Genomic DNA, 17,712 nt, shown 5'->3' on the forward strand with positions numbered 1-17,712 from the left:
ATGAAACAGAATTTCTGTATCAGAGTTATGAAATATATTGTCAACTGCATTATAATGTGTTGCCTGTGTTCAAAAATATCCCTGTTTTCTACACACAATTATTAACTGTCTTTTATTTCTCCCTATAGGGTTAAGCTAGTGATTCTATTTATGTATACAGCCTATCTAGCTCCTTTGGTATCAATACAATGTGAAAACCCCTTTGTATTGGTGTGACTTGAAATTTTACATGATTTGCCCCTCATCTTCCAATTAAACAATTTTCCCTTTCCAAAGTAGTCCCTCTTCAACAATTCTAAGGACTCAGTCTGTTCTCACAAGTTTCAAAAGAAACAAGCTTTAACAGAAAAAGGTTGCTTTCGTCCTTGCCACCTGCTCTGTGCTTCTGCCCATGCTTCCACCCAGCTGTTCTGCTGATCTCCCAGATGCTTGGCCTCTGATGTATCTGTAGCAGAACTGCTAAGAAATCTGTGGAGCTGCTAACAGAGAAGCAAAGCAGCTGACAGAAAATGCACAACCAAAACCAGCAGCTTTGGCAGTATGTGTGAAATAAGTTATTAGGCAATACAACTTATGCACCTGCCTAGTCTTAGCAATTCAAAATGTGACACAAAATCAAAGGCCAATTCACACTTTTTTTTTTTACTGTGTACAATGTAACAGTTCCTGATCTTGCAATAAACAGCTCATAACTGAGTAAAGCTGAAAATAGCTACCGTAGTTTGAAATAATGGATAAATATTTGAACCTCCTTGCTGTTAAAGGTTCTTGCTCTTCTGCCCTTCTTTTTCCTCTTACTATTGTGAACAAGATTATTTCAGATCACCATAAAATACTTATCAAGTGGTTTATGCTCTGCTGCTCTTTCCCTGCTTGCACAGCAGAATCTTTCCACTTCAAACTGCTGGGGCTGGATCCTCAGGATCAACTGAGCTAAATTCTATGCAGGACCATCAAATTGAGTAGAAAAGGTAGCTCCCCTGATCCTTTCAGCTCCTCTGATAGTTGGCCTGACTGAAGGCCAAACCAGACCTTGGCATATCCTAGTTACATGGACTATGGAGCTAGATTTCAAAGTAGCAGCCGTGTTAGTCTGTATCCGCAAAAAGAACAGGAGTACTTGTGGCACCTTAGAGACTAACAAATATATTTCGGCATAAGCTTTCGTGGGCTACAGCTCACTTCTTCAGATGCATAGAGATTGCCAGAGCACAGTGCCTGGCCAAGGATACCCCTGTATGTCTAGGTTGTACAAGGGTGGGAAATGTAGCATCCTCTCCCGTGCTGCTGCCCATGATGTGGGTAGCCAGGGCAAGGGAGTAAGAGGGCTGATGTTGCTTTAGCCAGGCCAGGATTTGGCCCTCAATTACAATGTTTTTGAAGTGTACAAAAGCTGTTTAAGAGGCAAATGGGATATATAATGCATTACAAAAACGGAGGAAAAACAATGTAAAAAATATATACGAATGCACAGTACTGAAGTACTATGTGCAGATTTGGTTACCTAACCCTAAAGAGAAAAACATTAAATTATGCCTGCAAAGACTAAGATTATTTAACTGAGAAAAAAGAAAATTAGATGAGAGGCTTCATTAAAGTATCGAAAATTACAAAAGGAAACTGATTAGGGAAATGAGCAGTCCCTCCTTTTACTCATTTATCTAATACACCTCTACCCCGAAATAACGTTGTCCTCGGGAACCAAAAATTCTTACCGCGTTATAGGTGAAACCGCATTATATCAAACTTGCTTTGATCTGCCGGAGCACGCAGCCCTGCCCCCTTTGAGCGCTGCTTTACCACGTTATATCCAAATTCGTGTTATATCGGGTCGCATTATATCGGGGTAGAGGTGTACAAGAACTTGTGGACACTCAATTAAATTAAGGATGGAAAAACTAAAACCTATAAAATGAAATATTTCTTTTCACAGTGTATAATCAACCTATGGAATTCTCTGCTATAGGTCATAAGAAAAATACTGTAGCTATATTTGTAAAAAAGACTGGATATTAATTTATTATACATTATTATTATTGTGGTAGGCAAACTTAGACTGATGAGAAAAACGAATCTCATACTTCAGGGTATGTGAAAGACTGAAAGAGTCAGAAAATATTCTCCATTCTGTAACATTACATGGTTTGATGGGTGCATTGTTTAGGATAAAGAAATCATTTTTCTGAAACATCAGGTTTTGGCCATAACCAAGACCTAAATGTGGTCTGATCCTGTGTATTGGAAACCCTGTGTTCCTATCATGCTGTTGTGAATAAAAAAGGAATAACAATTAAACAAATCCTGAATTCCTAGTAAAAGGAGTCCTGCTATGAATAATGTACCTTTGTAATTGTTTTATTGCACCACCAAACATGATCAAATAATTTGTTTATTAAATCACATAAAGAACTATGATAATACACTGTTCACGAAGCCTACAGTCTCTGATGCATTAATAGTACTAATTAGAATGGAGAAAAGTTCTGTAACATAGAGGACTGGAGAGGTCAAATATAGATGCTGCTAAAGGTGACCCACAAAGGGTAAAACATAGGCTTGTGTCCTTTTTTCCTTGTTTAGGATTTATGAAGGAGGCCTGAAAGATATAATCGTTTTCTGCTTGGTTTTTACATTACAGTTCAGGTCCTATGCATGCTTTGGTGACTGGAGTACTAGTAAAATTAAGGCTAAAACTGGTCAAAAAAATTCCAGTGAAACATTTCTTGGTAAGAACTTACCGATTCGTTGAAATTGAAACTTACTGCTAGTACTGATTGTTCAATTTTGACAAAGATCCCCTGGAAAACCTGTGAGGTTTCTGCCAGCTAACCTACCCAACTACTGAGGAGCCCAGGCTTCCAGGATCCACAGCTCTGGGACAGTTCACAATGCAGACTGCCACTGATCCTGGGACCCCAAGGCTTGGACTGTCTCTGAGCTGGGGACCTCAGTGGACTACATCAATGTTGGGGACTCCAGGACTTTCAGGGTCCATTTACTTTTGCAGAGGATTTCAAAATGTTTGGGTTTTATTCCAAACTGGAATGAAACCAAATTTCAAAATATCAAAATCCTCCTGTGGATTCAAGGGCAGGATCAAGGCCCACATTCAGCACCGCGCCAGTGAGGGCGGAAGCGAGGAGGGAGCTAGATACACCAGGGCACCCCTGGCACGTACTAGTCACACTTCTTGCAACTGCCCCGCCTACGGAGTGAGACCCCCCAGCGGCGGGTCCAGGCAGAAGCAGAGCAAGAGAGAATAATTTAGAGCCCTTTAGTCTGTGTGCGCGGGCGGGGGGGGGGGAGGAAATGAACATTTTCTCAACTGTTTTTTTCTTTTTTAAATGTTTAAACTGTCCCCAGCCGCTACCCCCAATCAGGGCTCACGGCACTTCACAGTGAGTCCCTCCGGCTCCCCGGAAGTGGGCGTGGGGGTCATCGAGGCGCGGAGAGGCTGAGGGGGGGCACTTCGCACAGCGGGTGACCCCTCCGGGCTTGACATGGGGCGGGGGCGCTCAGAGCCCTCGGCCTCCACGCGCGCGTCTAGGGGGCTCCGCGCCCCTGATAACCCGGCCACAGGGGGGAGGGGGCAAACTGGGCCCAGCCGCCGCCTGCCACCCAATGGCGCAAGGACAGGCTGTGCGCATGCGCAGGGGCTCTACCTCTTCCCGCCCCCACTCTTTCCCGAGCTCACCACGACCCTCTCCGAGCGCCTTCGGGTATCTCCGGCGGCCAAAAAGAGGAGGGAGCCGAGGGTGCGTGCGCGGTGCATTGTGGGGCGGCAAGGAGCCGAGTCACCGCTGGGTTGGGGCCGCCATCTTGTCTCCGTCCGGATTCGCTGCCGCCTCCGGGGCCTGCTCCTTCTCCTCAGTGAGCCAGGCGGGGGAGAGGCCCAGCCAGGCTGATGCGCGCGTCCCCTCGCGCCTCTCTCAGGTGCCGCTAGCGTCCAGGCTTCGGGCGGGGCGGCCGCGGCCGGGGGGCTCCGCCATGGGTCGGTCCCGCAGCCGGAGCTCGTCCCGCTCCAAGCACACCAAGAGCTCCAAGCACACCAAGAAGAACCGGAGCCGCTCGCGGTCCCGCTCCCGGGAGAAGGAGCGGGCGCGCAAGCGCTCCAAGTCCCGGGAGACCAAGCGGAACCGGCGCCGCGAGTCCCGCTCCCGGTCCCGCTCCAACACGGCCCCCTCGTCCCGCCGGGAGCGCGAGCGGGAGCGCGCCTCGTCCCCGCCGGACCGCATCGACATCTTCGGGCGCACGGTGAGCAAGCGCAGCAGCCTGGACGAGAAGCAGAAGCGGGAGGAGGAGGAGAAAAAAGCGGAGTTCGAGCGGCAGCGGAAAATGTGAGTGCCCATCTCGGGGAACCCCGCCTGGGGCCTCGTCTCTCCGAGCCCGGCTCGCAGCGGCTCCCGCCTCTCGCTTCGATCCAGGAGCAATCTCGCCGAGCCCCTCCCCCCCCCCATCCTCCCCGCTAGAAAACACCCACCCTGGAGCCGGTGCTTCCCTCCCTCCTCATCCATCTCGCTTCTTCCTCTAACATGCATCTAAGGGCCTTCGGTTCGGCCGCCTCCTCTGTCCGAGGCCTCGCCGCTTGTGGGGCTGTGTGTGCAGCGCTCACTGCCAGACTTTTGTCCCTCCCCTTTTCTGCAAACATGCAGCTTATTCTTTAGGCTGAGGCACTCCTAGTTGGCCCAAGGGCTGTGTTGTGCCTTGTAAAAAGAATGCACTCAACAAGTATACTAACTCGGGGTTTGTCTCTGCATTAGTGCTGAATCAGAGGATTCATATCATGAAACACTTGTTTAGTTGACCAAAACTAGCATGTTCAGTGTTCATGTCTGTGTAGCTCTTGTTATATTTCATAAAACCCACAGGCGTTCTTTCATTTTGTTATAGATTTGGAATTAGGTGCCCGAATAGTTCACCTTGCAACATTATTTAAGTTATTAGAAGTATTTTTATTCTCCCTTATGGTTTCTTACTCCGTCACAGACAGCAACAAAACTCTTCGTAATAAGTTGTAATAAATCCATCCTTATTTTTGAATGTCCAATAAACTTGGCACCTTGATATATGAACCTGTGATGCAAAAATATTGATGTGGGAAAACAAAAATACACCTCTATCCCGATATAACGCGACCCGATATAACACAAATTCGGATATAACGCGGTAAAGCAGCGCCCCGGGGGGGGGGGGGGGGGCTGCACACTCCAGTGGATCAAGTTCGATATCACGTGGTTTCACCTATAATGTGGTAAGATTTTTTGGCTCCCGAGGACAGCCTTATATCGAGGTAGAGGTGTACTTTCTGATTGATCCCGCCTTTTTAAGTCAGTGCTTAGGCAGAGTCAAATAATGACAACCAGTCCGATTAATTTTACACCAACTCATTTTCTTTTGGCTTTGTTTTAGCTATATCATAATGAATGAAATAATTACAAATCATCCATATGTTGGAAATTCTGATCTCTCCATATTGCTTCTTTCATTTCTATTTTAAAGTATTCTGCTGTTGAGAGTCCTCTTGACTTATGCTAATTGCAGTTTGATAGTGATATCATCAAATGTTGTTGTATTGTTACAGAACACGCATTTGAAAAATTTCAAAATATTTTGTCTTGGAGACACTGGGCCCTGATTCTCCTGTTAGATCTGGGCCAATCAGGATTAATTCTATTGAAATCAGTGAAGTTTCTCTAGCCTAGGGGTTCTCAAACTGGGGGTTGCGAGGTTATTACATGGGGGGGGGTCGCGAGCTGTCAGTCTCCACCCCAAACCCCATTTTGCCTCCAGTATTTATAATGGTATTAAATATATTTAAAATGTTTTTAATTTATAAGGGGAGTCGCACTCAGAGGCTTCCTGTGTGAAAGGGGTCACGAGTACAAAAGTTTGAGAACCACTGCACCTATAGTTATGAGTGAGAAGAGATTCCTGCTCTGGTTGTTTATTTTTAAACAATGTCTCTTCTCAATTTGGAATCTTAATGCTTTTGTTCCAGATTCTTTTTCATTCACAGGTAACCCTTTAAATGAGCTGTAAGGCAAACACCTAATTATTTGAGAACGTATATGTGACTTGTGAAATATTTGCAATTTTAAAGTAATTGGACATCTGCTTTTTATAACAAAGGCCTGATCTCTTACCAGACCAAAAATGGCTCTTTAGGAGAGGGAAGGAACTGTTCTAGTACTGAAGGAAAATGAAAGGTTTAAGATTTTTATATCAAATACTTAAGCAGTTCATCATTATGTTGCCATTAAAACTTCGATTTGCAACAAATCTAGTTCTATTTACCTGAATAGTAGGCCAGAGCTCATTAAGAAAAAAATCTGTTGGCATTCTTACCTGAACGTTAGTGTTTTTCTAGAACAACTTTGTTATACTACACAAATCAGCTTATTATGAAAAATGGTGGAATACTTGTGACTTATGATCTAGGTGGGCAATATGGGAATTGATCGAAGTAGCAACAGTGCAGTAAAGTGCAGTCTTTCTCTCACAGGAGTTTGTTAGGCAAACAAAATTCTGCTGTTTGTCAAAGTACTATTTTAGAGGTGCACAAGAGTTTAGTTGTCCAGGTTATTTAAGTGTTGAAGAAGAAGAAGAACTTTCATGTTTTTGGGAGGGAGGGGGTTGAGGTTTTTTGGGGGGGCGGGGTGTAGTATTCCATTTGGGCTTTGCTAATGTGGCAAACTATATTAAATTTAAATGTTGTGCTTCGCTAGTTGAATCAAGCACTTCATATTTCATACTGGCTTATATGTCATTTATCAAATTGCCTATTGATAGACAGCTACATACATTAAAAATGACTTTCTTCTGAATCTGTACAGAACGGCTGTCCTGAAATGTAAGAGACCTCTGTGCTTTACCATGTTTTCTGTTCTTTGCAGTGACGCTTAATTTCAAGGTCTACAAATAAATGAATATGGAAACTTTGATGTAGCAAACCCACTGAATAATAAGCATTTTTCTTCTTGCAGTTCTCATAAAACTCCTAACATACTCTATATGAATCTCATAACTTATTCTGAAAAATCTGACACAAACATGCTGTGACTTTCTGGTGTTTCTGAAAATGTTGTTGCTTGTTGGAGGAGGATGCTAATTTTACCTCTGTATAGGAAGTCTTGTATACACGTGTTACAGAAAATACCTTATTATAGATAGAAACTACACCACCATATTTAAGCCTGATCCTGCATTTATTGAGAATCTACAACGTTGACTTGTAGAGTTAAATTTTCAAATGTAGATGTTGGGGTGGTGGTCTAAAACAGAACTTAAATCTTTGAGAATAAATTCCCGTGTAGTCATGCTTTTTTAGTGTAGTTTTGATCACATTTCCTGGAACACTAACTTGGGGGGCGGGGGGGAATGTAATGTAATAATTGTCTGTAAGTATGGAAAGATATGCAAGCGCTGCTCCTAATTTTAGGAATCTTGAATTTTTTTGCCAGGTGTAGGAGGAGGTGAGACCTGCACCATGCGATGCTAATTTGAGAACAATATAATTTACTTATATTATTTTTAAAAAATGAGCAGCTCACGTGTTCATTTGTCTGAAATATTTCCTTTAATTCAAAAATATTTTTTTTCATGTGGATTTAACTTCTCATGTTCAAATATTTGATTAAGAGGGCAACAATAAATACAGATTTGCATAGATCGATACCTGATATATACCAAGGCTTAACTTGAAGCAAATTTTACAGCACAATTATAACCTACTGAGTAATATAATATTGTTTTAGATTCTAGCCTTATTCTGAAGGTTTTAAAAACACTTTAGAGAATATGCCTACAAAAACCTTGCAGTTATTTCTGGAATGAAAGTGCAGTGGGCAACAAGTACACTGCACAACAGTGGGGTGAGGAAATGGGCCATGGAATATTTTATATCCACTTAAAGCAGAGAACTTTGGTTTAAGGTTTCATCAGAAAGAATCCAGATCTGCATCAGTAGAATGAAAGACTAAATTTACTTTTCTGGGGGTTAGACCTATAGGTTCAAGGAGCCCTTAGGTGTTTCATATATGTTATTTAAATAGTCAATCCATTCCCTTTAGATTATGTGTTGTCTTACTATTTTGTAAAATCCCCACTAGGAAATCAAAAATCTGTCAAATTATAGCATTTTTCTGAAAATGTATGAATAATTGAAAATGTCTCCATAGTTAAAATATACTTATAATTGAGTGAATAACATCTGAAACTCTTACTTTAACAAGAAAGTGACCGGAAACTATTCTATTTTAGGTCTTATATTGTAAACCATAGATTATTGGTCCTAACTTGACAAATTAAGATGTATCTCTTTTAAACATATTGTAGTCAGTATTTCACTAGTGTGCTTAAGTTTCAATTCAAACAAAAGTCCAGTGTGAATGTAAAAATAATACAGTACAGTAATCCTGAAAAGTGAATACCATTTAAGGCAGGGGTTCTCAAACAGGGGGTCGCGAGGTTATTACATGGGGTGTCACGAGTTGTCAGCCTCCACCCCAAACCCTGCTTTCCCTCCAGCATTTATAATGGTGTTAAATATACAGAAAAGTGTTTTTAATTTATAAGGGTGGTTGCATTCAGAGGCTTGCTGTGTGAAAGGGGTCACCAGTGAAAAAGTTTGAGAATCACTGATTTAAGGAATTAGCTGTAGAATATTATTTTATATAAAATGAACATCCTGTTAGTATTTGAATATTTAATTCACCAACGGGCCCAATCCTGCAAATGCTCACTACTGTGCATAGTGCTTGCTATCATGAGGAGCTTTTTCATCTTCATGGTAGCAAGCACTACAGCAAGTATTAAGCGTTTATAGGATCTAACCCAATATTTTACTGTTCAGTAAAATGTGAAGGGGGTTAAAGTTAAGTGAATATAACATTTTGCATCCTATCATATTTGGTGTTAGCCTTTAAAAAAATAGCATCTTACTAAAAAACAAAAAACAAAACCCACTGTTTAGAAAAAAAATCCTTTGTAAAAATGCAGAACACAAAAGCAATGCTTTATTTAGGAGTCTGAATTGATATTCTTTGCTTTTGTACAATTATGCTGGACACTCAATACCATCATAAAGAAATTAAGTAAATCTGCAGTATTTGATATGTGACAAGGTAAATTATTGGAGATCTAGATTACGACAACACCTGGAGCTTTTGTTAGGAATATTCAGATTACAAATTTTATTGTCTCTGCTTTCTATTTTAGTTAGAGACCAGTTTGGTGCCTTTGAGGTGGAGGTCTTAGGGCAGTGTTTTATTACTTCATGTAACACAGAACCTAAAATGTTTTGAATTTTGAAAGGGGGATGGGTACTTTAGCTGATAGCTACGTTTCAACATTACTGTGATTTAAGTAACATTCAGAGTCAAAATAATCCATTTGCTGTATCACAACCTACTCAAAATGCTATTTTGTTGTTAAATGTAACATTTTAAGATGTGTTAAATAGGGTATGTTCCTATGGCTTTTGTACTCATCATCTTACTCGCTTTCTCTTAAATGTAAAGCAGCAAATTTTTTGTACGGGTGGTGTGTGAACAAAGAATAAAGGAAAACGTTTAAATATATAATACCAACCATAATCATCTATGTCAATCTGTGAATTCAAAGTTTTATTTAAATTTCATTATTGAAATAACTAATTCAATTATTATTTTCATGTCTCTTTTTTTCTAGACGCCAACAAGAAATTGAAGAGAAACTCATAGAGGAAGAGACTGCCCGAAGAGTGGAAGAGCTTGTGGCTAAGCGTGTAGAGGAAGAGCTGGAGAAACGGAAGGATGAGATTGAGCGAGAGGTTCTCCGCAGGGTGGAGGAGGCTAAGCGCATCATGGAAAAACAGTTGCTCGAAGAACTCGAGCGACAGCGACAAGCTGAACTTGCGGCACAAAAAGCCAGAGAGGTAACGCTCGGTCGTTTGGAAAGTAGAGACAGTCCATGGCAAAACTTTCAGTGTGTGGTTGTGCCTCCTGTTCGGTTCAGAAAGAGATGGAATACAGCAAATCTAATTCCCTTCTCGTGTAAACTTGCATTGCTGCGAAACTTAATTTCTAGCCTATTCAGAGGAGCTCACTGATACTTAAAACAGTTACTCTCCTAAAACCTGTACAAGGATACTTGAATTTTAATGGAACTGACCTACATATTTGAGAATTGTTTGAAACTTTTGCCATGGCTGCAGGATTTATCCACAATCCTTTCTTATTTGGGGGGAAAGGGTTAAAATTTATTATAATGTATCCTTCATTTGTTTCATTTTATTTACCTAGACTGTAAGAGGCTTTTTGCCTTCAGTCAGGAAAAGAGCAGGGTCCAGCACTGAGCTGCAGTACCTGTCTTTAACTAGGTTTTCTTACCGTTCTCCCTTTAAAACAAACATTCTCTTTGAGCGTACATTGGACTAATTCTTGTACTTTGAACATAAGCCCAGCCACCGTCTTCACCAAGGACTTATGTCCAAATCATTATATTCATTTTTCAATAACTACTAACTCCTTTTTTTCCTCTAGAATTTATTAAGGAGCAGGTTGTCCTTGTCTGAAGTCAAGCTAAACATGTTACTTGTTTTATCAGCAGCTGGAGGAAAAGCTGAAAAACGTCTTTCTGTGAGGCAGTAATTTGCTACTAAGGCTTTGATGCTTGTCTGCACTAATCACTCCAGGATCCAAAAATTTAAAGTCAATCTTTTAAACCCTTAAAGAAAATTCAGCTAAATAGCACTGAGTGTCCAATAACTCTCTCACTCCGTACTTCTTTTACTATTTGATTAGTTTACAACAGGAAAATCATTAATAATGATGCTTTCCCCTTCAGGCTAAACGTCAACTGTTTGTCTGCCACTATAATATCTTTGAAATAAAAGCTCTTTTGCTGAGACTTAAGATATGCAGAATTTCACATGTGTGCAATTCAAAGTTCAACTTTAAGAGAAATGCATTTTGACTTTAGATACATTAAAGTTTGATGAAATTTGTATATAGTGGATTTCAGTTGACTAAATGGATGCATCATTCATAAAAAGGTTTTTAAAAACCATAATTGAAGTTTGATGCGGAGTAGTTTCATCAGTGCTTTACTATGTAAAATAAATTTCAATTCCTGGAGCACAGCCTGGTAGCTAGTAGCTGATTACTAGTCATCGTAAGAAGTTTTCTCTTCATATGCTTGTTTTGTTTCATATTAACTTTTTTTTTTACACAGACACAAACCTCTGGCTGATTTAAATCTTCCAAATATTAAAATAATTTGGATATTTATTATGTGAACTGAAGCACCTCTAAAACCTTCCCGCACTCTTCATATTTATGTTTTGCATAACAAAGTTTTATTAAATTCACCAAGGAAACAGCAGTTTATAAGGCTCTATTTCCTCATCATGCCTTTCCTGGACTCCTGAATTCCAGTTCAAACTGTAGATGACAGTTTAAGCTGTCTTAAAATTGTCAAAATATTGAATGTTAAGTCCATTTTCCCCACGAAAGAAGCCCTTAGTTCCATGAAGTATGGATTACCATTTGTATTTTTCACTAACAGTAAATGTATTTTTCTTATTAATTGTTTGCCTTAGGAATGATTTACATATTTTTGTTCCTTCTTATCATAAACATCTGCATTCCTCAGCTCAGCCTTCCTTGTATGTTGTTTCTTTATAAATGGTTGAGCTGCTGATGCAGGTATTGCCAAGCTAACAGTACAAATCATTTTAAAGAGGAAGCTGGCGCGTATGGCAGCCGAGGAGCACACTCTGCAGGACACTGGACAAGACAGTAAATATTCAACTTTTAATGCTGATTAAAGGAGTATAGGTAAAGAATACGTAGGTATACTTAATTGGTGAGACCAACTATTCACTTTATTTATATTTTATATATTACTTTTTTAATTTGGTAAATACTATCCAGTTTTTGTAGTTGTCCTTGTTCATTTGTGTGGTATTAAAATACTAGTAATAAATTGTCAGGAATCTATGATTAGGGAGGGTTTAGTTGGTTGCTGTTTGGACTGGGAGGGATGATTTAAATTTAGTACTAGAGACCAATTTTAGTGGCTGCACAATTTACTGTTGAGACAAAATAGGTGGCTGTAAAGCTGCCCCGTAAGTCAGTTCACAAAAGAATTCTGAGGAAGATTAGTGAAGACACATAAATGAGTATTTTACTTTTCTAACATCTTACCCTGTCCTCCCCTTTAGGAGGAAGAGCGTGCAAAACGTGAGGAACTAGAGCGAATATTAGAAGAGAATAATCGAAAAATTGCAGAAGCACAAGCTAAACTGGTAGGTGGAAATGTTTACATTAATGTAGACCTGTTCAAATCCTATTGCCTGATGTGCTAGATAAGATTTTTTTTTTTTTAAACATCTAATCCTACTCCCATTTAAATCGGTGTGAATGCTCCCATTGACTTTGAGGGCAAACAATCTCTTTCCAGCTCCCAATGTATCCTTTCAGGTTTTGACTGGTGACCAGGCTTTGATTAGTGTTCCTAGTGTAACAGAACAGGTATAAATATGTTTGACACAAGCAAAATTCCAGTGTGCAGTGGGTGAGGAGGACTTGTCAACATATACACTTCAGACTTCTGTATATGATAGTTGCATTCGTTTAAAGTAAATCAGTGGGTTTTAAACCAGTTTAGTTAAATCAGTGCAAAAACATTGCATCCCTGTGTGGATGCTGTTACTTTGGTTTGAGTGGTTTATTTTGGTTGATCAGTTTAAAATAATCCAAAATAAGACTGGTGCAAACCCCTTTGTGATCAGTTTAAATTGTGTAGATAAGGCCTTTGTTAAAACTGGTTTCTGGATTGACACCTGCTTTAAAATCTCACTGTCAGTTTTTGTGGTTTTACAACCACATTTTTAATTTATCGCTTTATGGAAAAACAACTATACAAACAGAAGAAATTATTCAAACTAACTATATGCTAAATACTATTAAATGAACAAAATAAAAACTTGAAAATACAGAAGTTCTTCCGCTAATCTTTCTTTCATTAGTAATTATGTCCTGATAGTGCAAATAGACACAAGTCACTTTATACCTGAGTCATTCCAGTAAGCTTACTGCATAAGTGCTTGCACTATTTGAGCCTAAATGGTAACTTGTAATAGGTTGAGAAAGAAATCGGATGAAAACTTGGCAGGGTTTTGCTCTATATTGATAGTGCCCCTTTAAGTTCTCAAACACAAACAAGAAGTAGTGGAGAATATTCCTTTTTATAAATTGATTTCCCTAATAATGAAAAAAAGGAACAATGTTATATTTAAATTTGTAATGCATATAAATATATACAGATAGTATTTGTAAAATGTGTTGAAAATGGAAAGAACTATATTGGTGTATGAGATTTTGATATGCACTTAAGAGCCTGATCCTGAAAATGTTTATGCATGTGCAAAACTTTACTTATGTGAAGCCAATAGAACTTGTAACATGAGTAGTTACGTGTCTAAGTTTGCAGAATTGGGCTCTGTGTTTGCTGAATACATGTAAAATAGAGATTGAAAAATCACTACTATAGGGACTGCTAAATATTATGTATTCTAAATTCTACTGGTTTTGTACACAGGCTGAAGAACAATTGAAAATTGTTGAAGAACAAAGAAAGATTCATGAGGAGAGGATGAAACTAGAACAAGAGAGGCAACGTCAGCAAAAGGAAGAGCAAAAAATGATCCTGGGCAAGGGAAAGTCTAGGCCAAAACTGTCCTTCTCACTAAAGAGCCAGGATTAAATTGGAACTCTGAACTCTTAAAAAGAAAAATGAAACAGAAAAACTTTGTATGGTAGCTTCATGTTGAAGTGGTTTCTTTCACTATTTTTTTTTTTTTTTTTTTTGGTCTTTTTTGAAAGTCTGGAAAGTTAGCTTGTTCTAATAGGGGCTGTGCTCTGCAATTCTTAATTTTTTTTTTAACTTCCATTAAGTTAAATCCTTATCAGATCACTGTTGCCTTTTAGAGAGTAATCTGTTCTCATCCATTTTATTTCTGTAATAGTGGTTTGAAGCAGATCAGGTCACTTTATAAATTGTGTATGATCTGATAAGGTTTTTACTGACCCGCTGATCTCAGAGTTATACTCTGATATTAGACCGAATTTCATGCTGGTTTTGCTGACTTTTAATAACAAAAAAAGTTAGTACATGCATCAGTAAATTCCCAAAGTACTTCTGGACCTCTGTGGTTTATTGTTAAATCAGTGTCCTATGATACTGTCCCACTGTTGCACTTGATGTTCCCGATACAGGTAAGGAAACAGTTGGTCAATTCTGCTATGAATATATAGAAAGATTGAGAGTTCAGTATTGTCTCTTAGATTGTTTTTATTACATTGACAAAATTCAACCAGCATTCCCCATTGTGTAAATAAACCAATTTGCTGAATAAAGTAAAGTCTTAAATTCATATGTTTAAGTAAATTTTTTTAGTACACTTATATAACTACAGTAAGAGTGACAGTTCACTTTCCTAAATTCAAAAATATAGTGGTATTTTTTAAGTTCACTACAAAAAAATTGTTGCTTTTCCTACCTCTAATGCAAGGATTACACAGACAGTTAAAAAACCCACAGTTTTTAATATTTTTTTAATGGCTGTTGCTATTTTCATTAAATGTTGGTATTATTCTGACAGAGACTTATTTTGGCTTGTTTAGCTTACTGAACCCAGAAAAGTACTTTAGTATCTAATCCCCTTGAGTTTGCCTCATTATATAGAATGTTGTATAATTTAGGGTCATCACCTTATATAGTGGATCTGATAGATTTAGGAAGGGGAAAACAAACCCTATATATATTTATTTTTAAATTGAAGGGCAAGCACACTTGCGAGGTAATGGAAAGCAGAAGGTGAAGTTCTGTTTAAATACATTGTTTTAGGCACAAAGCAACTGTTGTTCATGTGCAGCATCCTGAATGTTATCCATTTATATACGGGTTTTATTCTGACAAATGAAAACACAGATTGAAAACTATATATAAAATCCCCTTTTGTATGTAACTCTTCTGCTGAAACTTCAGCTACTGTAGTGTCCAGTTCTAAAATTCCATTTTTCCTATTGGTATTACAACATCTATAGTGAATACTTTAAAATGAAAAATCGTAATTGTTGACTAAACATTTGAAGATTTTCCGGGCTAAGAGGGAAAGAATTCCTCATACTTCACCAGATCTGTTTCTGTGGATTTGATAAATAAATGTAGCAGGTTGAATGTGTCACTGTAACAGTATGCAGCAATCTTTGTCTGGAACTTGGAGTCGGGTGCAGATTGACACTTTTCGCTTTGCCCTGAGCGTCACGATAAGCATGAAGATATAAAATACCTACAACAGTACTTGTACTTAAATTTGTCTTTATAAATTGTTACAGAAATAGTGTTGCTTAATGAGTAAGCACACAAACTGAAGCCAAACAATGTACATGACCTGTAGCAAGCATCAGGCTTTATTTAAAAACTCAACTGATACCTGTATTTCTAAAATATAAAACTTCCCCTTGTTCCCTATATGAGAAACAAGCTATTAAAAAATCAATACTTAAACAGACCTATGTATTTTGTTTCCTCTCCTGTTCTGAATGCAAAAAACTAAATCTGCCATAATGCAGATTTGCAGTTGTAATATTTCACACTTCATTAATTATTTTCTTTTGTTAAATAATGGCACCAATACAATACATAAAATCTTGGTTGTCTTAGTTGTGCAGTATAAGTAATCCTTCCTCTGACACAAGGTAGTATAGTCCAAAAAAAAAAAAAGGTTTCACATCCTACTACATGTGTTACACTTGTGTATTTGTATTCTTCCTAGGAGCAGATCTTCAGCGGGTGTGTAATTGTCATAACTCCACTAACTTCAAATATTTCTGCTTACTAGCTAGCATTGTATAAGTTTTGTACAGGGAGAGATTCATGTGTACTTAATTCCCTTTGCCTCCCAAAAAAACGTGTTTGTCAGTTATTTGTGATGACTTAGAGTTGTGAAGGGGAGAGTGGGAATAGTCCTCTTGTTATACCTATATATTTTCTCTTGCCACTAAAAGAATGGCAACCCTGAGGGCAATAGTAAAGACTCAGTTCTTCCACTGCTATTTGCTGTTTGACATCCTGTCACAAGAAATTACTTAAGCCTCAACCCCCCTCCCTGATATTTGTACCTGTCTACAGTTACAAGTATTTGTTACATATATAAATTCCTTAACACTTCAGGCAACAATTAAACTGATCAGATAGATTTAGTCCGTCAGTTTCCCCCAAAGGATGGGTCATGGGAAGGTTGTAGATGGGTTGCGAGAATGGTTCAGAAGAAGGGAGGCTGGGAAGGGGCTGGAGAGTGAGCCTACCCCGTAACCCCCCCAGCAATGGCTTCTCTCCTTGTTTCCCCACTCCAGGCATTGCAACCTGGCATGTGGGGTTGCAGTACCACTCAGGTTTGGCCCACTCTCTGTCATGAGGGATGAGTGGCCAGGCCAAACCTGAGCAGTGCTGTAACCCCGCACTCCAGGTTGCAATGAACTGGAGCCATTAGTACAGGATGAAAGGGGCAGGCTTGCTCTCCACTTCCCAGGGTCTCCCAGCACTGGGCTGGGATTAGGGTGACGGGGGTGAGGGTGCTGCTGTAGGTGGTCAGTACTGTCTTGGCAGGACAAGGAGGAGACAGCAGTGCTGGTAAAAGAGGACACTTTCCTATGGTTTTGTCCCTTCCCTCCCTCTCCCAATTTGAACCCTGGGTGCCTTGCAAAAAAGACCATGCGTTTGGTGAGTATGCTTAATAAAAAGTTCAGGGAACTACTGCATTAGTTACACTGAACCTTGTTGAAGTCACGATTATGAGCTACAGCTCCCATTGACTTTATTACTTTCTTTTGGGGGGTTATTTCTCATCTAGTGTAGAAGGGGTGCTGATTTCTCCCCTGTTTTTAAGCCACTTCAGCCTTTGCTTTGAATATGTTAGCTTACTGAATATTTGATAGGAGTGGGGCATCCTTGTGTCCACATGCACAAAGGCAGTGTGGTTTGAGCATTGGCCTGCTAAACCCAGGGTTGTGAGTTCAATCCTTGAGGGGGCCATTTAGGGATCTGGGGCAAAAATCTGTCTGGGGATTGGTCCTGCTTTGAGCAGGGGGTTGGACTAGATGATCTCCTGAGGTCCCTTCCAACCCTGATATTCTATGATGTGCAGTGTGAACCATACATTTTTCATCTGATGATAAAGATGGCCTTTGTCTCCGGTGACCCTGCTTTTCAGGAAGTGTATGTTGGATTTTTTTTTTTTTTTAAAGGAAAAAATAGGGTGGAATAAACTAGAGCTGCTATCCTAGCCAAAGACTCGAACAACTTTTTCAAAATCGGAAGAGGCTCTTTTGTGGTTACAATAAACCACCCTTTAACCGTACCACATTCATTAGTCTGATGAAAACTGACTTCTGCTATGAAATGGACTGAAGAGCTGCTGCCCCTGAAGGCTGCAGAGACAATTTGGCCTGTGAGCTATCTAAGGGTATGTCTACACTACGGGATTAATCCGAATTTATATAATTCGAATTTAGGAAACCGATTTTATAAATTCGAATGTATTCAGCCACACTAGGCACCATTAATTCGTTGGTGTGCGTCCAAGCTACCGTAGTAGCATCGATTTCCAGAGCGTTGCATTGTGGGTAGCCAATAACATTGAATTGCCAATAACATCGAATTGCGGCC

The 17,712-nt window shown here is 39.5% G+C and overlaps 1 protein-coding gene across 2 annotated transcripts; it reads left to right on the plus strand.

Moving 5' to 3' along the window:
* Positions 1-3,987: 3,987 nt before the first annotated feature.
* Positions 3,988-15,553, plus strand: ARGLU1 (arginine and glutamate rich 1). 2 transcript variants are annotated; one of them, XM_065408007.1, is made up of 4 exons: positions 3,988-4,337; positions 9,688-9,913; positions 12,203-12,286; positions 13,582-15,553. In XM_065408007.1, exons 1-4 carry the CDS (start codon positions 3,988-3,990, stop codon positions 13,744-13,746), a joined length of 825 nt encoding a protein of 274 aa, XP_065264079.1. In that variant the 3' UTR covers positions 13,747-15,553. The 2 variants fall into 2 exon arrangements, with proteins under 2 accessions (XP_065264079.1, XP_065264086.1); XM_065408014.1 differs by lacking the exon at positions 13,582-15,553 and having other exon boundaries at positions 11,720-12,281.
* Positions 15,554-17,712: the final 2,159 nt, after the last annotated feature.

This window comes from Emys orbicularis, chromosome 1 (assembly GCF_028017835.1).
Source record: "Emys orbicularis isolate rEmyOrb1 chromosome 1, rEmyOrb1.hap1, whole genome shotgun sequence".
In the NCBI taxonomy this organism is placed as follows: Eukaryota; Metazoa; Chordata; order Testudines; family Emydidae; genus Emys; species Emys orbicularis.